Below are 20,492 nucleotides of genomic sequence, written 5' to 3' on the forward strand. Positions count from 1 at the left end.
GCAAACATTACAAAGTACAAAATCAAGATTGAGTGCTATGCAGATGATGCCGTCCTCTTGGCCGATACTGAGGATGGCATACAGTGGTTAGTGGTTATACAGGCATTTAACATTGCAGCTAAGGAAGTAAATATTGAGGAAGTTAATAATGAGCAAGGATTATAAAATCAGATACTGGTATAGGCCGCGCTAGTGGGACATCGTGGATTCAGCGAACCCAATTGTGTATATAAAATATTGGAAACAACTTCGAACACTTGCTTTGATGTCATTCTAAAATCTTATACAGGGTGTCCCGTTAAGCGTACGGAGCGGCTGTATCTCTACAACGGTAAGGCCTAGAGGTTTGGGAAAAAAATCCTTAAATCCTCATTAGTGAGTTATGTTTGCCAAAAATTTAAGTTATTCTAAGTGTTTTGGTTTATTTTGTTTTATTATCATTGTTGATGTTTCATTGATCCGTTGGCTTTTCAACACGCCTCAAAAGTAGTTTTGAAGCAGTTCTAAGCTTGGATGAAGTGTGAAGGAAGGTTCTAGATAATAAAATTTTTGTTCTCTCTTATTTGTTTCCTAAGGTAACTTGATCCGATTAAGATATATGAATTTTTAACATTTTCTTTTATAATTCGAGAATGGATGGAGATATCGAGATGCGGTTTTCACTAATATTTAGCAAATTTTATGGTGATTAACGGTCTGTGAAGTAAATAGTACCGTTCCATTTACCTTTTTTTCAAAAATCACAAAAATATGTAACCGCTGCAGATAACGCCCTCTAGCTTATTTGTTTTAAACCAAGCGGTCTTACTGAATATCTTTTAAAAGAGCATGAAACGCTCTTTCAAACAAGACCAAAAATATTCAAATCGGTTGAATGGTCCAGGAGATATTAAAATGTAAACATTTGAAAACGCATTGGCCTCCCTCTCCCTTATTATGACAGATATGAGAAATATCGCAAAACAAAAGCGACGCGGTATTATCCAAGCTACTAAATGATGTTGTCAACGTTATAGCTCATCGTCTAACTTTCTGAGATAGCGGGAATTTTATGTTTCTCAATGGCAGTTACGCCCCCTAGCGGTCGAATTAAGAACTTCAAAATAATTTCCAGCTATTTCTCTTGCCCACTTTGCTTATAAGGATTTTTTCCCCAAACCTCTAGGCCATACCGTTGTTGAGATACAGCCGCTCCGTACGCTTAACGGGACACCCTGTATGTATTCTTGTTTTGAAAGTAAATGTCATGGATATCTAGGAAACTAAAAAACTTTGAGTACAATTTTTTCACCTATTACTCATTATTTATCATGAGAAATAAATCCCCAAGTTTATGCCTATAAGTTGAGAATCACCCTGTATATCTTTATGCGTCGGTTGTATTTGGTGTCTATGTGATTGGACCATTATCTTAGTTTTGTTTACATTGACCTCCAAACCTATCTCCTTACAGGCTTCCTTCAATCCTATTATGGATCAAGATGTAATTACCATGTCATTGGTGTATCCCATCATTTGTATTATTTTATATGCTTTAGCATCTATTTCACATTACCTCAGGATATGTTCCAGGACCAGTTTTAACACTGATGGTGCCCAACTGTTACCCTGCTTCAATCCCTGCTTACGTATAAAACTATCTGTAAGCTTATTTTGGATTTTAACTTGATTGGCAATATCATTAATAGTTAGCATAAGTAATTTAGCTAGTTTTGCTGGTATTCCAAAACTTTACAAGATCATTCTTATGTTATCCCTTCTTATGCTATCATACGCTTGTCGAAAATCGATAAACCACATGTAAATGTCTATAGCAAATTCCCAGCACTTTTCTATCTGTTAATTTGTCACAGGACATATAAATGATCTAATTCTCTCTCGGTGTATGGTTCCATTCTTCCTTTTAAAAATAAATGTTGCCAAACACGCAATAAATGTGGATAACTCAAAACAAACTTTAACGTAAATTACCTCAAATCTTAAAATAGATTAATTTTGTTATAAAAATCTAAAACTATTTGTAAGTTGATCAGCACAATTAAAATTTTATTACATATTAATGCAACTTTTAATAACCTTAAAAATATTAAGAAATAATTACGAAATGTTTCTTACCTGAAACGGTAAATTCGGCAGGAATGTACTTCGATAATCTAATTAATGGAAGAGGAAGATAACCACTGGTTAAAGGCATAACTTCCAACGTAACTGTTTGAGGTTCAGGGTCGGATATGAAAGACACCACACCCGCGGTTCTTCCACAAACGGCCCAAACACTTTGTTCCGCCAATACTTCGTACATCAGCGAGTTCGTACCGACGATTTGTAACGATTGATTTGCCGGTTTAATGGACAAATGTAAATTACAAACAGCACCAACCCTACAGAATTCATTACCTTTCGTTGGTTCCACGTTTGCTTCAACAATATATAAAGTCTAAAAACAATAAAAAAAAAAGGAAATAAAAATTTTATTTTGTTTAATTTATTAATATTTACCTGGTAATCGGTTATATCAAAGTAATATTGGTACATTTTACTTTTACTATCAGAATGAACGGTATAATGTAATCTAAATTCACCTTTTAAAGGCCCACCATCGTTCGTTGATGGTATTTCTACTTCCCACATAAAAGAAATTGAAATACCATTAGTAATAATCTAAAAAAATTCAGTTAATAAACCTTTTAATCATTTATAAAAAAAAAAACATTTTAAAACCATTTATTTCTTACTTGACTAGAAGGGATATTATGAGTAATAACATTAATACCATCCCCAAGTAATAATTTAGGAGTTGTAACCGTCAATTGTAAATCGCATTGACCGGTAACGGATATTTGAACAAATTTCCTATGACGAGCTGTATGTAGCCTCATTGTACAACTCATGGGCGTTGTAAAACTTAAAGCTACGGGGATGGGTTTCTGCGAAAACGGCCATCGAATTGTAATCTGTTGGTCTTTTGAGAATTGATCCGCCAAAACTCGTAGAGTAGTAACCGTTTTCTGCTCTGGCTCGGTTTGTTCGATTGGTATTTCTATAGTTGATTGTAAAGGGGCATCTAAATTGTGTTGAATCGAAACGCCTCTCGAACCTATTAATTTAACTACACAATTCTAAAAGAAAGAAAAATAAATAATAAATAAAAATCATTTTAAAAATCTTACAGGATCAATTTTATAACTTCCTATGGTGATGGTTAGTTCGAGTCTTTGTTCTAGGCCAAAAAGTAACGGCCATTGTCCTTCGTCTAATCTTATCGACGGTTCTTCCCGTTTTACTTCTATTGTGATTTTTGGTGAAACGGGAGTGGAAACTAGTTCTAATTTGCCGATGTAAATAGCTATGTGACCTATGGAGCGTTTTCCCACTATTGTCGCTTTTTTCTTCAGTCTTATTATATTTATACCGGGAGTTAGCATTAGAGGCTATAAAAATAACAGTAATAAGAATAAACAGGGGAGTCATCATGACAAAATTTATTTTTATTTTCATGTTATAAAGTTCGTAACACCTACTAGTGATGTAAAAAAAGTAACTATTCGTTACGCGAATACTCGTTATTCCGCGCGATTACAAGTAACTGTTACTGTATCATATCGGTACCAGTTACTTTGAATCTAACAGTTACTTTTTTCAAAGCTGGCTAAGTATTGTCGGATAGGCGAAATCGACTTACATTGCAATAATAAGCTGTAATATCTTTTATTGTTATTTTATTTTATTATTGCCTGTTTTATAGAAGAAGTTTTGTTTTCCATTGTTAATGTGTTACTACTTTCAAATATTTTTGTTATATAATAAGAGAAACGTAAGTTATTAATAATTAAGAACAATTCTTCGTTATAATATGCAGTGAAAAAGTAAATCTCATAACCTACACTCTATTTTTTGATATTAGTGCACAGTGCATAGTAGCGTAACAAACACGATATAATATACGTACAGTATTTATTTTCAAAAATAAGTGTAATATAAAATAAATTTATGTAAGTATGTAGTCCAACTAAAACGACTAGGTACTCTATTGCAAACTAGTACTCGAACCTCGAGCGCAAACGAGTACTCGAATGCAAATGCAAACGATTACTTGTAACGAGTATCGAGTACAAAGTAACGAATACTTTTTCTGAAAGTAACGGATAGTTACAAATACTAAAAAGTAACTAAACTTTACATCACTAACACCTACTATCCGTGCAAAAAATCAAGGCCCCTCACTTTAGAGATCGATATCTTCGTAACCGCTCGATGGAAAAAATTACGGTAAAGTTTATTGAAATCAGTGAACATTTCTACGTAACATATGTTAATTTGAAAATTTTCGGATTCACGGTTTTCTTTTTATGCGAGTTAAATGAAAAAAGTACCCGATTTTTGAGAGTGCCAGCAACTTTGTGTACAGGGTGTCCCAATTTCGATGTCCGCATAGGCTATCTCCGAAACTAAAAGAGATAGAAAAAAAGTAGCTTACATGTCATGATCTCGTTTTTCGAGAAAATGCTAATGCCGAAAATTGCGAACAGCTATCGTCTTTTGTTTTCGCCCTATCGGCAAAAACTGAACTCACTTATTATCAAAGATAAATAAAACATTATATGGGCAACTTTTTACGAAGAATTCAGTGGCGTAGGTCAAGGACAGTAGAATCTAACAGGACTGCTACATCCATTGTTGTGACAACCTGCCCGCAAACTACGTCACACCATTTTCCACGCCCTGCTGTTGTTATGGTCTATGTATTTGCTGTGTATTTTTAGAGGTTATATCCTAGACGTATTCATATTATTTTTGAAGTTTTATGTTTTTAGACGTATTAATGTCTATCACATAACCTCCCATAACCCACTCTCATTTTGGTCAATTTTGGTCATTTTGGTGTTTTTGTATGTAGTTTGGGGAAGGACCAAATATCTATTAAATTGTCTGCTAACCGACTGAAGGTTTTTACGTGCGGTTGTTTTCTTTCTGGATATCTTGTGAAATAAAATTCCGCGGCTAACGTCGCATAATTTTCGAAATTCATTGTAAAGTTTTATTCAGTTTTATTATACTTTGACTCTTAACATGCTGGTGCATCGTACCAGCACATAATGCCAGAGTTGTTACCGAATTTTTAAATACAAACTTTGGTAATTATTTGATACATTATGTTCCATCATAGTATGTATGGTTATCACCATAGCAACATTAACTTTTAAATACATACATTAGTTTTAGACAGAACAAAATGAATTTTTGTTAATTATTCAATAACCATAAGAAATATACCCCACAAACTATATATATTTGTTATCAGAAGAAAATAACAAATTATTTTAAGTCATAGCCAACTATGGTTTCCATTTAAAAAATAAAGTTACGTCTAAAATCTCGAAAATGACGTACGTTGCGCCTTTATCTTACCTACATAAAGAAATAAGGTGCGACGTCCTATCTGGGACGCACCATCTGTTCCGATTGGACAGAACCCGGACAGATTGGACAGGATTGGACCGATTGGAAAGGAAAAAAATCGCAAAGTTGCTGGCACTCTCAAAAATCGGGTACTTTTTTTATTTAACTCGCGATAAAAAGAAAACCGTGAATCCGAAAATTTTCAAATTAACATATGTTACATAAAAATGTTCACTGATTACAGCAAACTTTGTCGCAATTTTTTTTATCGAGCGGTTGCGAAGATATCGATCTCTAAAGTGAAGGGCCTTGACTTTTTGCACGGATAGTAGTAAATATTTGTTAAAATAGATGTTTATTTATACCGTAACAGATAATTTTAAAGTCAGAATTGGTCTGTTAAGATTTACTTATATATTAAAAAATATTAATATGTATTAATATTGTAAGTTTTGAATTTTATAATAACACAGGCCTGCAAATAAAATATTTTTTAAAATTGTTGTTGTTCTAATTACTGATTTTTATGTGGTTTTTGGTGATGATTTCAGAAATAATATTGGTTTTTTTCTATCGCGTAAGGTTTGTCTACAAAATGAGGTAAAACTTTCTAGGAAAATCATATGTATTTTATATCGATATTATCTATGTATATGTTATTAATAGTTATTTATTGCATAAGTGTTTTAGACAGCATTTTATCCACGCAAAATAGTTATTTTTGATACAAGATAGCGAAATGACACTTTTGCATTCGAGAACGAAAGTTTTTTTTGCGAGCTTTAGCCAGCAAAAAAAATCGTTCGAGAATTCTTTGATTGTCGTAGCTGTTGACAAAAAACTATCGTTTTGACGGTCGCTAAATACTACGCAAAAGTCAACTTTTAATAGCAGTTTTCGAAAAATGTTTAATTTTCTTAAGTGAATAAAATGCATCTAAAACACGCATGCAATACAATGTTTTATCCACAATCACACTCATTTAGAATCAGAATCGCCAAAATTTCATCTGATGTTATCAAAAAATGATCAAAAATCATTGCAATTAACAAAAACAAATGGGAGGTGTTGAATTGTTGCTATTTATTTTCGATTGTTTATCGACTCCATTTGCAACATATTTGTAAAAATGTGAAAGTTGTAAAGGTTGTAAAGGTAAACTTGGTGAAAAATGGAAAAAAGTGATTATGTTCCCAAGATAATTCTTGAGGAAGCTGAATAAGCAACTGTCCAATTATTGCCTGCAATGTCCAGGGAACATTACGAAAAAGTATTTTCCGTGTTTAATGAAGTGAAAGAAAAACGGGGCGTAATAACAATAAATGAGGAAGTCTTGCTATCGTATTTCTTAAATTTGAAGAAGAGGTATGCAATTTTATCCATGTGATCGAAGTATTCGGTGCTGAAAGCCGCTATAAAGGTCTATAAAAACATAGACATAGGAAAATATAGTAAGCTTATAGCCTATTTGAAGAATCAGCCAAGAGGATACAAGGCGAAGAGTTTTTGACAAGGGCTTGAAATCAAGGAATGAAATGTTTATTAATATAAATGTTAATGTTAATATAAATAATAAATAGGATGTGAATAGGATTTAAGATTATATTTTTCATTATTCCACTAGTGGAATAATTGTATATTATTCAACAAGCGTATAATGGCGACTGTTATCCACGAAGATGAAGTTGCAACACGAGAGAGCGAAGCGAGCGAGTGTTGTAATCTGAGTGGGTAACATCCATTATACGTAAGTTGAATACTATACTTTATCTACAACTATTTAATTTTGAAAAATAAAATGAAAAAAAGGGAAAAAATAAACTTGATAGACATTTCAGACATAACCTCAATATACGAAAGCTGTCATTTCTGTTAATATTTTATTTTTTGATTAGTAGGGTGTGTCAGAACTGTGGAATAATGGCTTTATTATTCAACAGTTTGTCAGTCATGAGTAATTCCTTCAAAACTTCGTTTGGTACTTTTCCTGCTGTGAGGTTGAGGATTTTCGCTTTTTAACATCCAGCAGTAGTCAACCATCATGTTAACGTTCCTGTGCCTTTGATATCTGCGTTCCATTCCTTTTATACCATGGTGGTACCTTGGTTTTATACCTTGGTCGTTCTCCTTGTTCCTCACTTACTGCTCCAAGATTTTCCGGAAAATAGTCCAAATGAGAATGAAGGAAATGAACTTTAACACTCATGTTGCAACCCAACAGTTTATAGTTATTTAACAGATTGGCAACAGTATTCTTGTAGTTTGGGTCTTTCTTATTACCTAGGAGGCCAGTTACTACTTGTCTAAAAGACTTCCATGCTTTCCTTTCCTGGTCTTCCATTTTCAACTAGAAGTTTCCATCCATCATAAGTTTCCTTATATCGGGACCAACAAATACCCCTTCTTTAAGTTTTGCCCCAGAGTGGCCGGGAAACTGCTCACAGAGATATCCTCAACGTTCTTAACTCCAGGAACCAAAGTTTTTCTTACTGGCTATTCTTTTTTACGTGTTATTTACGGTCACGGCTATTCCATTCAAAGGAAGCAGGGGAACTTTGTGTAGCCAATCTGTTGGCCTAGTAACATAGAGATCACTTCAAATCCCCACAAACAATCCACTTATGATCAGAGTACTTAAGCTTGTTAAGTACCAATTTGAGGTTCTCGTAACATTCTGAACTGAACGTCCTACTGGTACAGATGCATATTGGTTGCCATTGCGGAGAAGAACAGCTTTCAGAGTTCTTCTAGAAGAATCAATGAAGTCTCCTTTCTCCGGGGTGGTATTTTATGTTGAATGTCTCCATCAACCCAGGAACATTAGTACAAAAAACAAGGTCACTTTCGAGAGAGAACAAAGACTCAAACTCTTTTTTCTCTACTTCTGTACCAAGAGAAGGATGTTCCAGGAGCCAACGAATGTTTTTTTTTTCAACCTCGACCTAAAACTTCGGCTGTATCCTTTGGAAGGCCTAAGTCTCTAACCAAATCGTTTAGTTCCGACTGCGTGAAGTTTTGGCTCATTGTAGGTGGGCTCGTAAGTACCATCATTATCGCCGTCATCACTGCCTTGAAACAACTGATCGACATCATCCAACATGTTTTCAAATGTAGCTGGAGGACAAGGTACAAGTAAATCAGGTCCATGAGGAACAGGGCGCATAGCTAAAAGAATGTTTGGATACGAAATCTCTTTTTATTTTTCAAGCGCTTCGTTTTATGAGACAGTCGCATGCCCGCAGAATATTCCGCGCTTTGATAGGAAAGGATTAAGTGCTTCCTGAAACCGTACGAAGCGCGATACAATATTTTTACATTAAGATTTTCACTTCAGAATCAAACGAAGAGTGTCGCCACGCATAGCTTTTCGACCAATTTATACACAATTTGTTCAGAACAAAGTATTGTTCTGAAGAAGAAGAAGAACAAAGATTGCGTATTTGCTCTGTAAACATCTCCTGTTATCATATATTTTACTTTTAATTGGTTTATGCCTCATCTACTCTATTCGATTCAGATATATCTCTTACGTCAACCAAGTGAGTATTTCGGTTTTCCATTATTGACAAGTAATTTTCTGCAAATATTATTAAAAAGCTGTCACATAAAACAACATAACGAGCTACGCAGATAAAGAACGCCAGAACAGCTTTTAATGAAAAACAAAGATTAAGACACCAATACACGCATTGGCTATGATTGTGAATAATAAAATAATAAAAATTGATCATAATGTTTTTTCAACATACCATCATATTAAAATAGTAAAAGATAAATGTTATATTTTAAAATATTACAGCAAAACGTTTATGTACTGCAAAAGGATGTAAATTAGTGATGGAATGGATAGTGATTTTGCGAAAAGTCGGATACCGGATATTCGGCATATCTATCCGGCCATTATGGTTATAACTAGAGCTCGGATTTTTATGAAGTCAAATTATAGGAAATATGTGCATAAATATGCAAGTTTTTTATCCGAAATATGCAAAAAATATGTGGAAATACATAAAAATATACCTTTCTTATAGTTGTAATCGATCTATTTCTATCACATTTTTGTATGTTTTGCAATTTTCACATATTGTTCTATTTGGGACTTCCTCTCACACGTTATGTTAAAAAAGAATAATTCAAAAAGTTAGCCATAAATACTTAACAGATTAAAAATATAAATCTCAGACTATAAAACAGATTCGTGCCTATTTTTCATTGCCGATCATATGTAAAAACATATCCCAAGAAAATAGGACACCAAATTTAATATAGTTTTAATTTAACAGTTTTCCATTTTTTTAACTCGTTTTAAAACTAGTGTAAAAGTCAATGAGAAATACAATTTCGTTGTCATCAAACCATTGGTAACTCCGCCGAAAATTCTAATTTTTAACTTAAATCTTTGGTTAAAACGTTACGACATAATTTAAAAAAAAAATACTTACAACTTTGGCACAAGCTTTACAAAATAATTCCTCATTATTTAAATTTAGTTCGAGATAACTTTTTATCCACGACACGATTTCAGTTTAGGCAATGTTGTTATAGATTGGTAGATTAATGTTCACTCACACTGAACACAGCCACAGTAACTATGGTTGGGGATTTCCTTAAACTTAAACTCAACTGCGCTAGAGATTCCCCGCATGTTTCTGTGAAATTTTGTCAAAAAATATCCTGTATTGTGCTTAAATTTTATTAAGCACCAAGAAACAAATCTAGTAAAATGACAAAATATGCGAAAATATGCAGTAAAAGGCCAATTTATGTAACAACCAAAAAAATTGTAAAAATATGCAAAATATGCAATTTTTTTATTGTACCATCTGCCTTATTTTTATGTAATTCGCCCAGAAACCAATTTTGAAAGAAATATCCCAGAAAATAAACAAGATGCATTTTGCATAAAATCCGAGTCCTAGTTATAACTTCTGGTGCATTTCTAATGTGATACCCTACATTGCCACATTATTGCGATATTTGAATAAAAATGAAATTAATAAGATAGCTGATAATGTAGCTTTATCAGCTTATAATATGTCAACTTATTTGGATCCACGATACAAAATGAACTTTTTTGATGCTGATTTAACTCACGAAGCAACTCTAAAAAGAGAATTACTTTACTTAATAATTGGCGATATTTCCACAATGATCCTTCAAGAAAATAATTTTATAGCGAATTTTGAAAATTATCGATGAAAATTGTAAATTTGAAAATTTTATCAAAATTTGAAATATTGTTTTCTCAAAAACTAAAAGCTATTTTTCAAAACGAGTTGGTTCATTGGAAAGAAGACACTTTTCTTAACACTTTGGGAAATTTTCTTACTCATATTCCAAGAATTCGATTTTATACGAATTTTTAAAATTTAATCGGCGAAAATTGCAAAATTCAAAAAAATTGTCAATGATTTCAAAAATTTATTTCTCAACAAATAAAAGTTATGTTTCAAAACGGTTTTTTGCATTAAAAAGAGAATACTTTAATTAATAATCAAAAGTGATAACAGCGACAGTTCTGTTAGTAATGAATGTGATGATGAATTATAAGCGAAGAGAAGAAAACTAGACGAAACTGCAACAAAAGATTTTATATATCGTATTGGGATTGTTACAATGAGGTTGCTAATGATAAATAAATTTGTTTTCAATGAAAAAGTCCTATTGGGGTTGAACTTGATTATTATCTGCAGTGTCCAACACCTAAAGGAAATATTAATTCCTGTGAATGGTGGAGTACTAAGTAACTATCCGGTATCTGGCCGGATTTTAAAAAATGGCCGGATAGGCAGGATACCGGATAGTTGCCGGATATCCGTTCCATCACTAATGTAAATGTATTGTGTAAATGGGCATTGTATGATGAAAATTGAAATTAATCCAGATATAACCAAAATTTAAAAACCTATATTTCTGATGACACCTTAAAATGTCATACTTTATATAGCTAAAAAATACGAATCTAGTTATGTTTTTTATAGTTGTGACATGATTAAAAATAAATAAACAATTCATTAATAACATCATAAAGAGCATACACATTTTAATTAGCTCTTAAATTATTATTCGGATTAATTGACTACAGTTAAAAATTAATAAAAAAATATTGTAAAAGTAAAAATCAAGAAACAACCCTCTATAAAATTGGTACAAATCTTTTATAATTGGTAACACCTTCTATAAAATTGGTGAACCCGACGTGATAATTTTATTCACGTCTTCAAGATTAGTTGAGATGGAGCTTTTGAAGTTTTTGGAAAGCGAAGAGAAGTAACTACTTCATATAATAATAATAATAATAATGCATTTATTTTCCAGAAAGAGAAAAAAAAATTAAATCAATACATTAATTTCCACCACAAAAGATTCTTTCTGGGAAAATGGCGTAATTCGGTAGAAAACATGGTTTTCAACTACGCCAAAAACAAAAGAAAAAAAAAATAAAAAACAACAAAAAGAAAACAGCAGCACTAAAAAACACAATGCAAGAAACCTGCACACACTTGAATACTAACCAAATAATAAACAAATGAAGAGAAAAAGAAAGTTATCGTCCTAGTCATTGATAAGATGAAAATGCGAATGCGATGGACCAGGACACCTCAAGCTAAGCCAAACAAATGCCTCGAGTATTTCCGTTTAAATGTGTAAACGGTTGCAGACGACCTTACATCTAACGGCATATCATTGTATATTTTAGCAATTTGGTATGAAAACGATTTCTTAAAGAGCTGAAGACTATGTATCGGGGGAGTCAGCGTGCCTCTAAATCTTATGTTCAATGTATGCACGTCAGATAGGAATGTAATCTTATCATACAAATATGAAGGCTTTCTGATAGGTGACAATCCTGTGTATTCAACCAATTCAAATCAAACAACCGGTGACCAACATGCTGTCGACGTCTAATCCCGAAAATTAACCGCAAACACGAATTTTGCACCTTTTGTATCTTTCTTTTAGACAGATAGAAAATAAAAGATGAATAGACAGCATCGCAATAATTGAAATTAGATAACACCAGTCATTCACATAGCATAACATTCGTTTTTCTATTTAAAAAGTGTCTGCTATTATAAATTAATTTTAAATTACAATATTACATTTATACAACATTTATTAATAAACTCTGCAAACTTAAGGCCGCTGTCAATAATTAACCCAAGACTTTTTACTACTTCGTTAAGAGGGACATATGTATTATCTACAGAAATTTTAAGTTGAGCAAGTATATTTTGTTTTTGCCGCTGAGGTGCAAAGAAAATCATTTCAGTTTTCGCAGGATTAATCCGAAGACTATGACGTCTAGAGTAATCGGCCACACTCTACAGATCCTCATTAACACGTTCACAAGCAAATCGCACATCGTCCGGCCGGAATGAATAATACAACTGGGTATCACCAGCATAAAAATGAGATTTACAATATTTTATGTATTGTAGTTTGTATGTAACAAACTGACTCGTATATACAGGGTGATTTATTAGCTCATATGTCCTATTCTTTGATTATATATAATATGGATTGAGCCAACGAGAGATAGCTTGCGCAAGGTGATCGAACCGAGATAGACATAGAAGCGTACTGACATATAATGGGCGTGCGTTAATTTATAAGATAAAAAACTATCAATTAGAAGTAACATTTATAATACTTACAGGTGATGTGAAACTGTATTATCGCGAACTTTGCACACGAAACAATACATTTTTAAACATAACGGTGTGACTGGCTTTGACACAACAAAACGATAAACGTCAAATGGAAGAGGTTTGACACTTTTGTGCGCATGCGCCAGTCTGTTTAGTACCGTTTTATGTCTATCTTTGTTACACTTTCACATTATCGCTTTCCATCTGCGTCTATTCACCTTGAGCCACATTTTTGTTAGTAGATATATTCAGTTAGCTCAATCCATATTATATATAATCGAAGGTCCTATTTCAATTATTTACGAAATTATAACACTTTAAAGTTTTCTGCAGCGAATTTATTAATACTCAGTAAAATGAAACATTTAACAAAAACAAAGTTTTCATTGTAATATGTCAGTTTGTTATAAGGTTTAATTATTACAAGAAGAAACTCAAAATGTACGCTTATAGCACTGAAAAGTATACTGATATAATTTTCGTGTATGGTTTTTGCAATGGAAATGCTCGACAATCAGTACGAGAATATCAAGAAAGATTTCCACAGCGTCATTTGTCATATTACTCAGTTTTTAGCAATTCTTTCAGAAGACTTCGAGGTAATCCTGCTCCAGCAAAAGCTATTCGACCGCATGTAGTTAACGTAGAGGACGAAGAAGCTGTAATTAATACTGCCATTGATAATCCTTCCATCAGCACTCGAAGAATAGCACACAGCATACATGTAAGTCAAAATTTTGCATGGCGGGTATTGAACCGCGAAGTCCTTCATCCGTATCGTCAACAGAATGTTCAAGCTCTACAGCCAGGAGATAATCAGCAACGGCTAGCATTTTGTGAATGGTTATTGCAGCAACATGCTCAAAATAATGACTTCATTTCAAATGTTCTCTAGACAGATGAATCATGTTTTACACGAGATGGTATAAATAATTACCATAATTAACATATCTGGGCATTACAAAATCCGCATGCGATTAGACCAAGGAAATTTCAACGTTTCAGCATCAACGTTTGGGGTGGAATATTTAACATCAATTTACTAGGTTTGCATGTACTTGACGGACATTTGAACGCTGTAAATTACAGATTTTTTTGTACAATACACTTTTTGATTTACTTGAAGATATACCTCTTAATGTAATTCAAAATATATGGTACCAGCACGATGGTGCCCCACCCCATCGCGGAAGAGTAGTTGTCGAGTGGTTAAACCAATACTTTCCAAACAAGTGCATTGGTAATAATGGTCCATTTGCTTGGCCACCTAGATCCCCGACCTTAATCCATTGGATTTCTACTTATGGGGTCGGTCATAGAAAACAAATTGTGTATCAAGTGGAAATTAAGACACGAGAAATTATTAAACAGAATACAAATAGCTGCTACTGAAATAAGAAATCAACCAGACATTTTAATTCGGCTGAAGAACTCTTTAATTCATCGTTGTGAAGCATGTATTCTAGCAGACGGAGGCTATTTTGGACAATATTTGTAATATTTGTGTTAATTATGATATAAAAATTAAAACTTTAAAGTGTTATAATTCCGTAAATAATTGAAATAGGAAAATTTTTGGTAATTGGATCATATCATATGTCTAAGTTTGATGGTGAGCTAATAAATCACCCTGTATAGTATAAAGAAGAGGTCCAAGTACTGAGCCTTGTAGAACACTGGATGACAAATGGAGAGCATCGGAGGATTCATTTTCAACAATTTATTACACTCTGCTGACGATTTCTCAAATAATCACGTAACAACGCACTTGTCATGTCGTCCAAACCAACAAACATTAAAATAGAAAACAACAAATCGTGATTAATGATTTATATGTATCAAAGGCTTTTGAATAGTCTAAAAGGCAAAATAAGGTCGCATTTCCCCTGTTTAGGCCAGAAACAATATCATCAACAATATGAATTACCGCACTGGTACAGCTATATTCAGGCCAAAAGCCTGATTATGTCTCTGGCAAAATATTATTTTTATAAATTTACTCAGCGGAAAAATAAGAATTTTTTCAGCCACCTTAGACAAAACTAGAAGAATGCTTATAGGCCTTAAATGAGCAAACTCAGTAGGATTTCTAGTTTCACCAAAGCACACTTCCATGCGTCTAGGAATACGCCATGGTTTATACAAGTATTAAGTATATGTATCAAATAATCTATAATGTGTGGGCATGATAATATTTAGATTATTAATATCTGCAGCATTACTTTTAATTGAAGAAATTGCAGTAATATCATACTATGCAAAAGGACTAAAGAAAAATTTTGACTGAACAAGTCTATTATTTAGATAAAAATAATAAAGCGCATCATCCAGCAAAGTCACATTATCAGATACAGAGTCTATAAAAAAATCTGTTGATTTTGTTTGGACAACAAAGACTCGCAGGTATCACGGTGGATTTTGAATTATGTACACCTAATGTAGGCTCGCCAAGTGTCCCATGCTCCAGAAACGCCTTCTTCTCCCTATCTATTAAACGAGGAGCCCTAGCCTGGTACACCGATGCTTCAAAGACAGTTAAATCCGGAGTAGGTATGGGCATCAGTGGACCAAATAGCCACATTAAACTGCCCCGCAGCTCGAACAATAACAATTTTCCAAGCAGAAGTTCTTGCAATAAATTTGTGCACCGCTTTGAACCTACAGAAAGGACAGAAAGGTGGATCCATAAACAATTTTACAGACAGACGGGCCGCCTTAAAAGCAATTTAGCCCTACACATACGACTTCGCACTGATCAGATAGTGTACCAGCAACCTGAGAGAACTCGCTATGGGCAATGATGTTACTCTCTGGTGGGTTCCAGGTCACAGCAACATTGAGGGCAATGAGAAGGCGGACAAGCTGGCCAGAGAGGCAGTGAAGACGCCCGTCATTGGACCCCAACCTGGTTGTGGACTACAAAAATGCTACCTAAAACAGCTAATCAACAGTTCGGAGGTCTCAAAGGTAGCCTTATGCTAGAAAGAACTACCAGGTCACAGACAAGCGAATAGTATGATAACTCCGTCGCAAAACAAAACCAAAGAGGTTTTATGCCTCAGCATAGGGGATCTAAGGACGCTCTCAGGTTACCTGACCGGCCATGCGCCCCTAAAATACCACCTCTTCCACATTGGACAAGCTGAGGATCAAACTTGTCGACTTTGCAACAGACGAGTCAGAAACAGCTGAACATATACTGTGCAATTGCGTCGCCAGAGGCCGTCTAAGACACAAAATTTTCGGTAAAACTCTCTTGACACCTACCGACATAAAGGTTCAAAACCTCAGGGCAATACTAAGGTTCATCAAGGACCTATATTTCCCTAAACTTGTGGAGGGCTAAAGTTACAATAGATCTTATAGGTCGCGGTAACGAGAGGGGCCGCTCCCCTCAGCCCGGCAGCAGCAATAATAATAATCTATTGCTGAATTGGTAATGTTCCTCATATTGCCAAGCCACCTTGGTTCCGCATATAAGATTTACTTGAAATTTCTGGCATGAATAGTTTGGATTTTCCTTTGATCAGCGCTCACATTGTAACATTTCCTGACAATTCCATCGACAAGAAAAAACGAAGACGAAAAATTGGAACACAATTTGGAGTTTGAAAAATTTTTTGGACTTTGATCTAAAAGATTCATCTTCAGTGTTTGGTTGGGGAATATTTGTGGCGTTACCACAATTTAAAAATCTAGTGATAAGTATTTTATAGTTGTTATGTCGTAGACATGAATAAAAAATAAATAAACAATTCATTAACATCATAAAGATCATACACATATCATTTAGCTCGTAAATTATTATTCGAATTAATTAACTACAATTTATAATTAATAAAAATATATTATAAAATTAAAAGCTAAGAAACTACCTCTATAAAATTGGTGACACCTTCTATACCCACAATCAAATAGTGATTAATTAATTAATTAACAACCAAAGGCTTCTAAGAAACACAGAAATGAAAACTCTTAGCAATTGCTGACTACTCTTAGCTGGATGGCATAAGAAGCGAAAACATCAGGAAAACATGGGGGTACAGGACATAGTGAGATGGGCGTCCCCCAAAGAGGTGATAGGAAAGCTAGAGTTCAGCCACAGAACAATAATGTTCTGTGGTTCAGCATCCCAGTTTATGCTGTGAACTATTGTAGAAAGACAAGGCTATCGTCTGTTATAAGAGGAAGTTGAAGAAAAAAACAACATAAAATGTCAAAGTCGTGATAACTAAGTAACCTTTCAATTAGCGCAGATTCGTTTGTCAACAAATAGTTGAAAGCATTATTTTGTGGCGTTCTTTGTAATGTACACTTTGTAACAGTTAGTGCCTTAATTATTATTTCTCTAAGATGAGCGTCTTGCATAAGTGGAAAGCGTGAAAGTAGGTATCTACAATTCTTTCTATTTTCATTAAGTGCGCGGTAATTTTAAAAGAAAAATAGTAATGGAGGTGATTCTAGTCAATTAACCCTTTTTTGGTACTCTTTTTAGAGCAGATTTGTGCATTTACCAATTCACTTTTAGGCAGTTTATACATTTGTTCTTTTTGTTTTCATAGTTACAGTATTCGCGCTTATCCAATTCTGTTTATTGACATTCCTTTGGTAATATTAATTTTCCTACCTTCACATTATCAACCTTCTGTTCTATACTGTTATCATTTATATAAATTGTTTCATTCGCTAATTTTTGTTGATATATAACTGTATTTATTGAATGTTCTTTTTAAATAAATAATTTATATAACTTACCAGTTTAGTACATTCCAAGCTAAAACTAAAATCACTATTTTGCCCATTATTTGCAACACCACTATCTGTCCTTTTCAAAACATGCTTCCCACAAACAACACTTGCGCTAGAAATCTGCTTATCTTGCTTATAATCAATATGTCTTTGAATTTTCATTCTTTGCATAGCGACTTCATGCGTTCGATAATTATTCAAACCCCTAGAATTTTTCTCTTTGCCCTTTCTTTGTTCCTGTTCGCCTTCTAATGAAGCCAAGATCTTTCCACACAATACCTCTCTTGGAAAATTCGACTCCAAAGTCACCTCTATATCATATTCGCGATCCTGCATTAAGGGTTGATCATTTTTTACCGATACATTTATTACTTTTACTACATCTTTAAAAGGTACTAGTAGAGGCTTGTCTAGGTTTTCAAGACTTTTTAACATTTCATCGAAATAAGTCCAACGAATTAAGGTATCGATATCTGGAGATGATGCTATTGCTGTACAAGCGCGAATAAATTTTCGAGTATCATTTGATTTCTTATAACATTCTGCTAAATCTACTTGTGTTTGTGCCGCCAATTCTTTCCAGTTGTCTTGTTCAAATGTTTTTAAGACGTCGTTTAAAAACGCGGCCGATTTTTGCGTTTCGCCTAGAAGCATGTAGAAAAATGCCAACTCACGACCGATTAAACGGGCTGAACGTAAGCGTCCAATGTGTTTATAGGTTCCCATTGCTAATTCCGCTAATTCCTAATGCGAACACAAATACAGACATTGTTACAAATATTTATATAGGTTGTGATGAACTTACTAGATAATTTTTATTAAACGCATCTTGCGAACATAAAGCTTTTTTGAGCTTATCAGTTGGCGTTGGCGCACCTGGAGGTCCTGGATTATCCCCCATACCAGCTGATAAACCAACAACTAAATGTAGTTGTTCTGAAGTTGGTGTTCCACCTGGCATTAACCCACATAATGTTCCTAAGTCTTTTAACTGTAAAAAAATGTTATCATAGTGCATGAAGTCGATAACAAATGTAATGGATATATCGATTTATTTATTTTGCTTCATTTATTGGGCGAAGCTTTATAAACATTTTTGATAGCAAAAACACGTTTGCATTCAGGAACACAAAATGATATGTTTTACATGACTTTCGTTTACAACTATCAAACAATAATTGCCCATTATAAAAATTGTTTGTAAATTAAATAACATAACAACTGTTGATACCTTCAAGGAAGACGCTAACCAAAACTTTGGAAATATAACTTTCAAGCATTTTTCATAACAAAAATCATCTACAAGTTTTTCTGACATGTTCGATAGGATTTGTCATAAAAAATTTCGACGTACTCGTGTGATTACACGACTCGGTCTACGACCTCGTCGTGTAATTCTCCACGCTCGTACAGTAATTATGTTTCTAGCCCACTTGTAATATAAATAACTATTACTTTTATCCATAGAATCAGATTTTGCAATCAAAAACATGGGGTGCCATTTAAAAAATCGGTCTTGACCTTCATATGACCTTGAAAATAAGGTCAAGGTCAAAAATGTTATCGTCATATGATTTCCCCCTTCGCACAGAAGAACTTTCATTTGGTTCATCAACCTGTATATTCCATTTGTGCTGTTTATATTTAATAGCTTCAAGAATAGTTTTAATCAGGGACTAAGAACGGAACGAAAACGAGAACGAAAGAACGAAATTAACCGAATAATTTATAAGAACGAAAACGGAAACGAAAACGAAATTTTTATTTTTCGTTCATGAATGAAAACGAAATAAATAATTTCAGTTACCGGTTTTAACCGGTTTAATGACACAATATTTTTGTAACCTACTCCTAGTAGACATATCGGGGATGCAAGGGTCTTCTATTCACGTTCTATTCACGGTCTTCTATTCACAACTTCGTTGAAGAGTCATCTCTAGAGTCGACTTCAACAGAAGAAGATGAAATAGAGCAATTTGTAAAACAAAAAGAAAATATTTCTTCAAAATCTCATAATACAGCAGATATTCGATGGTTGTTAGATCGTTATTATGAAGAACCGCGCGAAAATATTGGGCAGCAAAAGAAACGTCATCAAATGAATTGTATAACGTTGCAAAACAAATTATTGGTTTACCTATGACACAAGTGAGTGTTGAACGAGCATTTTCAGCACTGAAACATATTTTAAATTGTCAAAGGACGAATTTAAAAAAAAATTTATTGGAAGATATCTTGCTTCTTAGATTAAATAGTTACAATTAATTTTTATATAAATATATTCATATACAGGTGTCCAATTAGTGCGATATCGGACGATATCTCCTTACAGGGTGTCGCTAGAAAAAAATGTTTGTATACAGGGTGTCTCAGCGAGACCGGTCATTAGACGTTTCTGGGGTTCTGGCGAAAATAAAAATTTGAAAATTCAGACTTAAGTATTATCAATTACGATCTCTTCGTCTAAAATATTTTCAGATTTCTTGCACTTCCGGATATACCGGAAGTCGCCACCAACTTTATTTTTTTAAATGGAACACCCTGTATATTTTTACATATTTGGATTTGTCTGTTTTCAAGGTTTATAAATAACTTTACTTTTTGCAATTTGATTAGGTCGTTCTCGAGTTATTCGAATTTTTCTAGAAAAATCTGCTCCAGCAGACATTTGTTCAAAAAATCAGAAAACAC

General features: G+C 33.7%; 1 protein-coding gene across 1 annotated transcript in view; it reads right to left on the bottom strand.

The window, feature by feature from the left end:
* The window catches only part of LOC111420954 (SIDL trafficking protein particle complex subunit 10), a 32,347-nt gene that overhangs the window by 7,607 nt on the left and 4,248 nt on the right, over positions 1-20,492 (bottom strand). The window contains exons 5-10 of the mRNA XM_023054061.2: positions 18,607-18,792; positions 17,808-18,545; positions 3,171-3,431; positions 2,736-3,119; positions 2,500-2,661; positions 2,116-2,437 (exon numbers count right to left, since the gene is read on the bottom strand). Coding sequence (XP_022909829.2) covers positions 2,116-2,437; positions 2,500-2,661; positions 2,736-3,119; positions 3,171-3,431; positions 17,808-18,545; positions 18,607-18,792 — 2,053 coding nt within the window. The remainder of the gene's footprint in view (positions 1-2,115; positions 2,438-2,499; positions 2,662-2,735; positions 3,120-3,170; positions 3,432-17,807; positions 18,546-18,606; positions 18,793-20,492) is intronic.

The sequence above is a fragment of the Onthophagus taurus genome, chromosome 7, assembly GCF_036711975.1.
Source record: "Onthophagus taurus isolate NC chromosome 7, IU_Otau_3.0, whole genome shotgun sequence".
In the NCBI taxonomy this organism is placed as follows: domain Eukaryota; kingdom Metazoa; phylum Arthropoda; class Insecta; order Coleoptera; family Scarabaeidae; genus Onthophagus; species Onthophagus taurus.